The sequence below is a fragment of the Pelecanus crispus genome, chromosome 1 (genome assembly GCF_030463565.1).
Source record: "Pelecanus crispus isolate bPelCri1 chromosome 1, bPelCri1.pri, whole genome shotgun sequence".
NCBI lineage: Eukaryota > Metazoa > Chordata > Aves > Pelecaniformes > Pelecanidae > Pelecanus > Pelecanus crispus.
Window position 1 is genome coordinate 195,457,879 of NC_134643.1, and position 11,978 is coordinate 195,469,856.

An 11,978-nucleotide genomic window follows, 5' to 3' on the forward strand; every position below is an offset into this window, starting at 1 on the left:
ACATCTCTAACAATCCATGTGAAGTTTGTATGAGATAATTTGAGCACCCCTCATTAGTGAAAGCATGTATATAGAAGTGTGGGCCCAAATACAGGAATCCAGAAAGCTTCCCAACATGCTACGTAGCTGCAGAGCCTCTTTCATTGGGTAAAAGTTATGAAAGATTGCCACGTGATTGCTAGCACCACTCCTTGAGCTGAGAACATTTTTAAGAAGAGGAAAGGTCTTTTAACAGGATTTGCTTTCCTTCCCTGCTTAACTCATTGCTTTTCTGTGGCTTCTGCATAAATAGCACTTGGGTTTTGCTTCAAGTTTCTGTGTTTTTCCTTTCCACTGACAAAACTGAACGTTGTGAGCAACAGCAAGCAGAAGAAGGAAATACTGAACATACCAGAAAGCACAAGCTGAGGTAGGACAAGATTTGTCTGCTTTTTCTGATGTAGATAAAAATGGTTGCAATACTTAAAATACAACCTACTTCTATTTCTTATTACTTGCAGTAAACTTTTTATTTGCCAGAAGCTGCAGTTGTTGACTAAACTTCTCTATGATAAAGATGTTCTTGAGAATTTTTTTGGCAGGAAAAAGAGTGGATTTGTTTAGGCATATTTACCAGATGGAAGATAACAATCAAGTTGTGGATCTGATTAGATGAGTCTTGTTTTTTAACTAGATGAAAAATATACACTTGGTTTATGGCAGACTTTTAAAATAAAAGGTGTTAAAAGTCAGACTCTTGATTTTTAAAAATTATTATTGTGCATGTAGAAAGGTTAATAAAATGCCAAGTTTTGACTAATTCAGTGTTAATTCTACATATTACATTCTATTACAATTACTCTTGGTAACACTTCTGGAACACAAAGTGAATGCTAGAAAGAAAACCAATGGGAACTGTAAAAAAACATCAGAACTTTGCTTTTCTCAGAAGTGCAGTGGCAAATGCAAGCGATATCGTAACTGCCTTCCTATATGGGTAATGAACATGAGACTGTGGTGTCTGGGATCTTCTTCAGACAGAGGGTTATTGTAATAGATCCACAGAACATCTCTTTTTCCTGGCATAAGAGGATCTATATATTTATCACTTAACATAGCAAAGAACTATATTTCGAATGAACAGCCTGATTACCCTATTTAGCTTTAAATATGCAGAACATTTTCTTAAAAATAGGTTCTTTGCTAGTTCCTCATGTTATAGTGAATGGAGTGTTTCAGAGCAGCAGATGAGATCAGCAGTTTGGAAACAGAGAGTTTCATGTTTACACCTTTAGTGACAGTAGAGGTTTCATATTTACACCTTTAGCAGCAGAACCTCTCCACCACAGCCCTCCAAAAGGAGCATGCCCTTCTGTCCAGGCATGGCATAGAAATCGATCCTGCTGTCTGCTGAGATGCTGGTTGACTTGATTCACTGCTCTTGGTTTAGCCCTTCACTAGAACTGGGGGTAGACGCTTTCCCAGTAACAGCTTTTTGACATACAGAGTGGAATCTCTGTGTTAATAACACTACAGGCATCAGTCAGCTGTGGTTGTTACACTGCCGGGAACTAGGGGCAAATTGTGACTGTAAGAAATGTGCTGGCAGCTCAGACTGGTGTCCTTCTAGCCCAATATTCAGTCTCTGGTGGTCGCAATAAGTGAGGCTGACGAGAGACAACATGGGAGCCTGATCATCTTCCAGAGTGCTTTCCCCTTGCATTTCCCCAGCATCCTGACTGCTGGCGAGGACTGCTGGGGAGTATATCCCTGCCCAGTCTTCTATTTCCCATTTATTGTTCTTGCATTTGTCCAATCCTGTTTTGACCCTGCTGAGCCACCTGCCCTCACTGCCTGCTGTGGCAGCAGGCTCCCGGTGCTACCCGCTCCTCGCTGCACAGAGGAACACCGTCTTTTATCTGTTTGAAAGCAGACTCTCAACAACTGGGTTGAGCACCCCAACTCCCAGTACTGCAGAATCCTATGAATAACAGTGCACGTTCACACCATCCAACACCTTTGTGACTCTGTAAACCTTGACCACATCCTTCTTCAACCTCCTCCTGTCCATACTGAAGAGTCTCAGGCTTTTTAGATATTGCTCTGTCTGCTTGATCATTTCACTTGACCCTCTCTGCACCTTCTCTAACTCCATAATCTTTTTGGGTGTAGAGACCAGAACTTGTCACTATGGGTATGCATGGAGGTTTTATACGAGGTGCTACCCTACTTTGTTCTCCGTAGCCTTCCTGATGATGCCCCTCATTTTGCTGACTTTTTTGGTTGCTTCTGCTGCTGCAGCCAATGCAGAAATTACTTCAGTAAATGGTCAATGATGCCAAGGCCAGATGCCCTTTCCTGAATGTAACAGCCAGTTTCAAGTTCATATCATGTAGGCATGGTTTAGGTTATTTTTCCCAGCATGCATCACCTTACATTAAAATACACTAATGCTCAACTGCCACCCTTTCAGGGCATCTGCCAATCTGGATAACTGTCTTCTCCAGGTTATTGACAAATATATTGAATAAATTTGGTCCGAGTACTAAACCCTAGAGGACCCCATTGCTGATTCATTAAGACCCACACTTTGCTGCCTACCCTTCAGCCAGCTTTCAGCCCATAGAAGAACATGCCTTCCAGCTCTCTGGCACCTTATTTCCTTAAGAAACCCTTGACGCAGAGGTTTGTCAAAGGCTTTGACAAATGCAACTGTATGAATGCATACATATCCTTATATAGATATAAAATGACCACTGGGGCCCCTTTATCCATTATCCTCACAGCCCTTCAGCGGGTGAGTGGGGCAGGATCTCCCTTTTCAGAAGACATGCTGACTCTTTCTCAGCAGACTGGCGTTTCAACAAGCTCAGTGCCTTTGTTCTTCATTACAGACCCCCTCAGAACGTATCAGAGGTGGATGATCTTAAAGGTCTTTTCCAACCTAAACAATTCTATGATTCTATGATTCTATGAAATCGGTCTTAGTGATCGGTAGCTCCCAGCACTGAAACGACGAGCTCGTGGCCCTTGAGCTGCCCTCTCAAGCCCTTCTTGTAGATGAGAGTTGCACTGGTGACACGCCAGTCCCCTGGCACAGCACCTGATTGTAATGGTGGGTTATGTGCCTTGGCCAGCAGTCTCACAGTTGAGATCCTTTGGGATACTCGTATGAATGCCATCTGGTCTTGATTACTTATTGGCCTCTCACTTATCTGGTAAGTTTAATACTTCCTGAGCACACCGCTCAAGTGGAGCTGGCTCCTCTGACCTGTTTGCTGCATCAGGCGTGAAAATACCCCAACACCTTTGGCGGGAAGAGTGAATTCACTGAGTTTCTCTGCTATGGTCTTGATGTCCAAAAGAGATCTGCCATCAGGCAACCTTGCCAATTCTCTAGCAGTCTTTCGTCTTTCAATGGGTTTACAAAACTTACTATCAGCTTGAGCGTCCTTTACCAGATGCTTTTCACTTTTTTTATTTTTAATGCTCTTAGTTTCCTCTCCATATATGACCTGCCATTATACAAGCTTTCCTGTTCTCCCCATTTGGACAAGCCTTCTGCTTTCTAAGTGGTGATCTTTTCCTTACAACAGTCCTGGTAACTATTCTACTGGTAGACATAGGGCTCAATATTTATTAAAATATCTATTTCTTTTGGAATGCAGGTTTTGTTGAATTTTCTGTTTGTTTTTTTAAACAGTCGCCAAAATGATGTAGGCTTCTTCCTTCTGGGACTACTTCTCTGTCCCACAACACTGCTGAACCTAGCTCTACTGTCATTGCCAGTATAGGGATCCCTCCAACAAAACCTGCTTGACCTAGGACCTGTGCAGTGCTAAAGATGGAATGTAGAATAGCATCTTGTGTTGTGGATTTGTTTGCAGGACTAATTATTCTAGGGATCAGGTATTGTTGCATATAGACATGTTTCATTCTGCTGCAGCATCGCATCTTTATAAAGGCACCCAAAATCTTCTGCCGTTGCTGCCTACTTTCAGCTTCCTACGCTCACTTAGCATTTTCTGATGACTATCATCATCATGATGAGGAGTTTGGTAGTGCATTCCTAGTGTTATATTTTTATTATTAAAGTATGGGATGTCTACCTACAAGGACTCTGTAGTGTTTCTCTTTAGCCATAATATTTTTGTTACGTAGTTATATTCTATAGTCCTTCATGCACAGTGCCACTCCTCCTACACTATCATTACCATAAAGCTGGTAGCATGGCAACACAGGTTCCCATGGATTATCCTCTCTCCTGCAGGTCTCTGAAATTCCCCTTGCACCAGGGTTGCTGTCTCATGCCAAGCCTTCCAGCTCCCGTGTCTCATTTTGGGCTTTGAGCAAAAGTGCAGAATTACATGTAAGATTTGCTTTTGCTCAGTCACTCAAGATAGCGTGTGCCAGACAGCTGCCTTTGTGGGCAGTTGGACTTGCCTTCCCTAGTTATTGCAGTCAGGCTTTATTTCCCTGCTGGCCTTGTCAGAGGTGCACTGGATGTCAGTTCACTGCCCTCACAGGTCTCATCAGTTCAGCCCACTTCCTCTCCCATGCCTGTCAGCTCCCATGTTGCTTCTAATTAACTACTCCTCTGCAAACCTTTCATTCTGCAGCGCCGGCAGCCTGGCTCCAGTCTGGGTACGGTGCAGTCTGTCATTTCTTTGCCTTTATCCCAAAAGATCCCTCAGTTCCTTACATACCTAAATTTCTCCTTGCTACTGTCTCATCCATACACTGAAACACTGGGTCTGACCTGAGCTTCTCTCTTGCCTCGTAGCTGAGCCCCAAAGATCCCGCCTTCATCCCTGGTGCCCACAATGACCACAGCCACTACCGGCTCCTTTCCTGCACCCCCAAAAGATCTGCACAGACATCTCATGAGGTCTGCTCCCTGGGCAGACCTGCTCCTGCCCTGCTCCTGCTGAGCCACTCTTGCCTCGAGACAGCCAGCCTTGTCCCTCCGCATCCCCAACCCCTTGCCCTGCACACACGTGCAAAATCTGCTGCAGCAGGCAGCCATGCATGTCACATGCTGGGCAGTTCATGGGGTAGCCCCCGCTCTGCTGCTAGACTGACACCTGCACCAGGAGTGTAAAATCTTATAGTTTTGGGGCACTTTTATTATTTTAGTATCTCTTCCAATTAAACAAATCTCCTCTTATTTTTGCTCTATCAGTTCCCCACCTGGCTTGTGTACCCATTTGTTAAGCATGTTAGAGTCACCTTAGGTGAGGAATGTCTTTCTGTTATCTCCTTACCATGAACCACACTCAGGCAGGCTAAGATAAAAGGCAAAATATTTATTCATAATAAATAGATGTAATATAAGCCATTTATTAATATTTATTTATAACATCCATACTAATCAAGCTGTAAATATTTCTAAAAGACTTCACTGAGGTAAAGAAAAAAACCTGCCCAAATGCTGCATCTAATCTACTTACACAACAGTTATTTCAGAAAAGCCTTCTTTTTCCTTGCTCTCTCCCTCCTGCCAGGGTGGTTGTCAGAGCCTCAGGACATGTGTCAGATGCTTCTACTTGATACCACCATCAGTGAAACTCATATATGGAAAAAATCTCCTGCTAGGGAGTTTCCATCAAAGAAGTCTTGCAGTACTGCTTAAGAGAGACTCCCAGATTGGATTGCCCCTTTCTCTCCCTCTTTTTTTCTGAGAGGGATGTTAGATCTTACTGTCAATCTCCCTTCTGTAGTCTTTTAGGGGACACTGTAGGTCCAGTCTCCCACCTGAAACCTACCCTGTTTGTTGCTGACCCAGGAGACAGTCTGGATGCTCTTGCTGAAAACAGTTTACTGCCTGTCCTTAGATACGTCTTCTTTCTGTTTATCTAGGAGCCATCTCCTGGCCTTAGCTGGCTAGTGAACAGCTCTTGGCTTCAAGGAGGGGTAAAATTCCCCCCTTTTCCTCCGTGGTTGCTTGAGGTAGTCCTGTATGAAATACATCTTTCACTGCACCTTCCTTTCTACATTGATCTGTGTGTTAAAACGCAACTAATAGGAGCATCTACAAATGATAATTGCACGGGTCATTCCTGGCCCTCGACTGAGGGCAGGCATCATGGTGGTTAACAGCATTCAGTTGACTGGTCTCCAGCCTCTTCCTCTTAGACATCCCATAACAGCTTGAAGATTTTTCCTGGATAATTTGGAGATGAGTCTGAGTACTGGCTTTCTTGCCAGGTCCAAGGATGCTGAGTTTTGTCAATTACACATACACATCTAGTTTCCTAAAGGTCTTTAGCTGCAAGGAGAAATCATAGAATCATAGAATCGTTTAGGTTGGAAAAGACCTTTAAGATCATCCAGTCCAACCATTAACCTACACTACCAAGTCTACTCTAAGCCAATCAAGGGTAGACTAGACTAAACCATGTCCCAAAGTGCCACATCTACCCATTTTTTGAACACAATGAGGAACTCAAAATAGCTTTAATGGTAGTTGTTAGCTAGATAACCTCATGTGAAGAGCCTGAGCAAAGTGCCTCAGCCTCTGTGCTTGCAGTGCTCTCCCCCAGGTGCAGGGACCCAAGGGGCTTTTCATCCACTGAATTTTCATTGCCCTAATCCCATCCTCCAGCAGATAGCATTGGGCCACAAGCCATCACTCATAGTGCTCAGCAGGGCTTTGAATTTCTCCATGCTGTAAGTTCTGCAGCATGGGTTCATGAAAGACAGGTCCTGCTTGACCAACCTGATCTCCTTTTATGACCTAGTGACCCACCTGGTGGATGAAGGAAAGGCTGTGGATGTCATTTACCTGGACTTTAGCAAAGCCTTTGACACAGTCTCCCATAGCATTCTCCTTGGGAAGCTGGCAGCTCATGGCTTGGGCAGGCGTACTCTTCACTGGGTAAAAAACTGGCTGGGTGGCCGAGCCCAGAGAGCAGTGGTGAATGGAGTTAAGTCCAGTTGGCAGCTGGTCACGAGCAGTGTTCCCCAGGGCTCTGTTTTGGGGCCAGTCTTGTTTAATATCTTTATCAATGATCTGGATGAGGGGATTGAGTGCACCCTCAGTAAGTTTGCAGACAACACCAAACTGGGTGGGAGTGTCGATCTGCTGGAGGGTAGGATGGCCCTGCAGAGGGACCTGGACAGGCTGGATCGATGGGCCGAGGCCAGCTGTATGAGGTTCAACAAGGCCAAGTGCTGGGTCCTGCACTTTGGTCACAACAGCCCCATGCAGCGCTACAGGCTTGGGGAAGAGTGGCTGGAAAGATGCCTGGCTGAAAAGGACCTGGGGGTGTTGGTAGACAGCCGGCTGAACATGAGCCAGCAGTGTGCCCAAGTGGCCAAGAAGGCCAACAGCATCCTGGCTTGTATCAGGAATAGTGTGGCCAGCAGGACTAGGGAGGTGATTGTGCCCCTGTACTTGGCACTGGTGAGGCCGCACCTGGAATACTGTGTCCAGTTTTGGGCCCCTCAGTACAAGAAAGACATTGAGGTGCTGGAGCATGTGCAGAGAAGGGCAACAAAGCTGGTGAAGGGTCTGGAGCACAGGTCTTGTGAGGAGCGGCTGAGGGAACTGGGGTTGTTTAGCCTGGAGAAGAGGAGGCTGAGGGGAGACCTTATCGCTCTTTACAACTACCTGAAAGGAGGTTGTAGGGAGGTGAGTGTTGGTCTCTTCTCCCATGTAGTTAGCGACAGGACGAGAGGAAATGGGCTCAAGCTGCGCCAGGGGAGGTTTAGATTGGATATTAGGAAAAATTTCTTCATGAAAAGGGTAGTCAAGCATTGGACCAGGCTGCCCAGAGAGGTGGTGGAGTCCCCATCCCTGGAAGCGTTCAAAAAATGGGTAGACATGGCACTTTGGGACATCTTTTAGTCTAGTCTACCCTTGATGGGTTTAGTGTGGACTTGGTAATGTTAGGTTAATGGTTGGACTGGATGATCTTAAAGGTCTTTTCCAACCTAAACAATTCTATGATTCTATGATTCTTCATCTTCATTTGACACCTCTAACTCACAGGTTTCACACACAACAGGAATGCTTCAACAGGTGGCAGATCACTGATACTTTCTTGTGTTTTGGGTTTTCTAAAGGCAAGGATGCTTGGGCCATAGCAAAACACAGTCAAAAGGTCTCTTCCCTTTGGAGTACCTCAGGCTGCGATGTTTCCCTGCAAAACTGGGAAATCAGATTCAATCAGGAGAAAAGCTGGTCCTTGATCCTACACAGAAAACATGTATGTTGGACAGTCACTTTGTACAGAAAACCAAAACCATTCAAAACTCGTCTGATTACAAAAGATTTGTTCTTAGGAAGTGTACCTTGTCTCTCCCCTCCATGAGGAAAGAGGATCTCAAATAAAGAGGAGATTTCCTTTAGGAGCACGTGTTTACTGAGTCTGGGGCTTTGCTGAGCCCCGATATCCAGCTTGTCCACCTCCAGTCTTCAGCGCTCCTAAACTCAATAGATATTATTATCTTTATTTTCTGGAGGGATAATTTCAGACACTGCAAGGGTGGGTATGACATCAGTGTGAGCAAAAGTCCCCCTTCCCAAGCTGCCACCCTCCCATCTCACAAGAGGGGGGTAAGTCCTGCTCCTTGGGAGCCCAGCCCAGGGGTTGTGCTTCCCACGCTCCCCGTTGCAGGGGGGTCAGATAAAAGATGACTGCTGGGGCACATCTGGTTGCTATATTAAGGGATTCAGAGGGACTCTGAGACACTGCCCTGAAGTGGGCAGTGCTCTGAACATAGCTCAGGCTCCCACACCATGCCTTGAGTTCGCAAATTAGCTCCCATTTACAGTACACTGGGAATACTGCACTGGGTAACTGGGAGTGCAGAGCACACAAATCTAGAGCCTATGTTTCCCCCTAGGGAGACTCCACCTGTGCAAATAAATTAATTTCAAATCATGAAGCCAGTGAGGTCCAGAATAAGAGATAAGGTGCAGTCATGTACCATTGACCCATTATCACTCTCACTGGGGCAAATTAAAAACTTCTTTTTTGTGCATCTAGAAATGCCATGTAGTTCTGGTTTTAAGGCTAAAATTTTCCATGCTTCATCTCTAGAATATGTTGGCAGATGCAGAGAGGGAATTGCTCGCCGCTATTAAACAAGCAACAATACTGAAAACTTCCTTTCAAAATACTACTAGCTGCAGGTCAGCTGAGGGAAGAAATCAAGAGTTCAGCAAGGCAATAGACTCCAATGAGAAAAAAAGTATTATTTAGAGTGTTTTAGTGATGAGTCATTTTGACTTGATTGAATTATAGCTTCATAGGAAGAAAAATGTAACTCTCTGTAAACACAACCTATTTTCTCACAGGCTGTTTTGATTAGGGCTGCAAACATGGGCTGCCCTGGAAGCTACAGTGCGTGTAGATGACTGTCTGATGCAGAGCAGCTAAGCACAAAAAAGGTTGAGAAAGTGGCAAATGAAGCAAAGGCCCCACAAAAAGAGACATAGAAAGCCATCAGAAACTTAAAGGAAAGAAGAAATATAATGTAAGGAGGAGGGAGATAACAAAGGAACTATGCATAACTAGCACAGTATTTATGCAGTGTTTAAGGTCAAAATGTCCTTAATTTATAGGTTCTGAGGTATATCAACGTACCTCTGGTATTGCTCGGGAAAGTTCAGTGACATGCTGCCAACAATGTACCAGAAAAAATTTCACTAGTTCCAATCAGCAAATTCAGTTCTTTTGGCTTTTCATCCTAATCTGAAACACCAACTTACCAGTGGACGGTGATTTCTTTTCTGATCAGGTTTTGATGTTCTGATGGTGGGTGACTGGGGACTTAAAACCTTCCTGCCACAAAATGGCTGGCAGCAAGTTGACCTTTTTGTACAGAGATCAGAGAATTGCCATTAAAACACACACATATCACTCACCTTTAAAAGGCAGCACTTTCATAGGTTGAGACAACGAGCTGCTGTATCACTGAACTAGTTTAGAGGTGACTTAGGGCTTTATGGCTTGAGATGTGTATTTACTGGGACATCACAAATGATTACTCATTAACGAATCTTTACTTTCCACCACCCTCTGCATCTTGCAATTTCTGCCCTCAGCAAAATGGTCCCGAATAGCTGAACACCCTGCCTGGCCTGTAACCCAGCACTCACACCACTTCTTTTTACTTTGACAGAAGGACAGAGAGCGTGGTTTTAGACTATGAATACTTCTGAGATGATGCCAGGTGACAACACCACCAACAACTCCTCCTGTACGATTGACAGCTTCAAGCAAGTCATTTATCCCATCATGTATCTCTCTATCTTCGTCCTGGGTGCTGTTGGAAATGGCCTCTCCATTTATGTTTTTTTCCAGCCTTCAAAGAGGAAGACCTCAGTAAACATTTACATGCAGAATTTGGCTGTTTCAGATCTCATGTTTGTGAGCACTTTACCCTTTCGGGCCACATATTTCCTGTTGGGATCACGCTGGATATTTGGTGAAATCCTCTGCAGGATCATGACTTACACCTTGTACGTGAACATGTACTGCAGCATTTATTTTCTCACTGTGCTCAGTGTGGTTCGTTTCGTAGCCATCGTCTACCCGTTCAAACACTGCAAAATAACCAACATGAAGTATGCCAAGATAACATGCACAGCCATATGGGTCTTCGTGCTAGCAGCCTCCAGCCCTCTGTTAAGCAAACTAATCGCTGGGTACAACAGTGTAGAAAAGTGCTTGGACCTCCACCGCTCCAGCATACCCAGGCTCCTCTTGATGAACAGCTTTGTCCTCATCGTGGGCTTCATTCTGCCATTTTGCACAATTATTGTCTGCTACATCTTTGCAATCAAAGCGTTGCTCAAGTCCAGGACTCCACAGTGCAAGAAGCCAGTCTGTCACAAGAAGGCACTGTCAACCATCATCATCACTCTCATCCTCTTCCTCCTCTGTTTCCTGCCATATCATATACTGCGAACTGTCCACCTGATACACAGCAGCTGCTCCCAAGCCAGCCTGCACAAAGCACTGGTGGTCACTCTCTGCCTTGCTGCCATGAACAGCTGCCTCGATCCCATCCTCTATTACTTTGCTGCTGAAAATTTCAAAGCTAGAATCAGAAGCTTGCTCCGCAGGTAGCTGATGCAGAATTGCAAAATGCTGTATATACACAGTCCTGATAAGATATCTAGACTCAGTCCATAACTATTCAATGGCAGAGGCTGTGTGGTGCTAGCCAGCCGGCAACCATGCTGCTCAGTGCCAGGCACATCTAGAGCAAAAGTCTCTTGGAGTCAGCTCATTGGAGATGGCCAAAACTGAGGCAGGATGATCAGAGGTCAGGTGCCTGGGTGTGACCCCTGGTCCTCTTCTATTTAGCAGTGTAGAATACCTCTAGTGTTCACCCTCCCCAGGACAAGGCATTGAAAGGGATTTACCTTGCTGCTAGAGTCCATTTATTTTATTTCACAATATTCACCCACTGACTTGAAGGGAAACTGCTCACCTGACCGCCTCAGTGTCTGTGTCTGAACCCCTCTGTACTCCATTTTCCTGTGTGTGCAGAGGTGGGTGGTTCAGACGCTGTGATACCCAGCAGCTTCACAGTGCCCTGTCAGATCCCTTTGCAAACACGGGCCAAAGGTTTGCACGTAACAGAAACGTAAGGTGTCATTGACGCTTTCTGCTGAGGCTGACTTGCAAAGCAGGCAGAGCGCCAAGCAGGACTTGGCACTGGTTTAGGCTGTTCAGAAGGCATTAGTATTTCTAAATTTTCCACTCTGAGGAGGCCACCAAAGTATTTTGCTTAACATTTCACTGATTGTCAGGTGAGATAATGATTTCAAGCAAACAGCATCGGCATGGAGCACTATGAGTAAGATGACTGCTGGCAGCGAGGGCAGGATGCGGGTGCACAGAGCATGGGGCTGCACCCTGCAGCTCTCCACACGTGTGCTATTTCCTTTGCGGCCATTGCAACGCTTGTTTTTACACTCCGTGTTGCCAGTGCTTTTCTGAAAGCCAAGGTTAGCCAGCTCAATCCCCATGTAGGGATCC

The 11,978-nt window shown here is 45.2% G+C and overlaps 1 protein-coding gene across 1 annotated transcript; it reads left to right on the plus strand.

The window, feature by feature from the left end:
- The first annotated feature begins 10,136 nt into the window (after positions 1-10,136).
- CYSLTR2 (cysteinyl leukotriene receptor 2) lies at positions 10,137-11,060 on the plus strand. The gene has a single exon (XM_009478619.1). The coding sequence runs from the start codon at positions 10,137-10,139 to the stop codon at positions 11,058-11,060; it is 924 nt and encodes a 307-aa protein (XP_009476894.1).
- The last annotated feature ends 918 nt before the right edge of the window (positions 11,061-11,978 follow it).

Coding starts and splice junctions, on each gene's coding strand:
- CYSLTR2 (XM_009478619.1), top strand. CDS start 10,137: ATGAATACTTCTGAGATGATGCCAGGTGACAACACCACCAACAACTCC.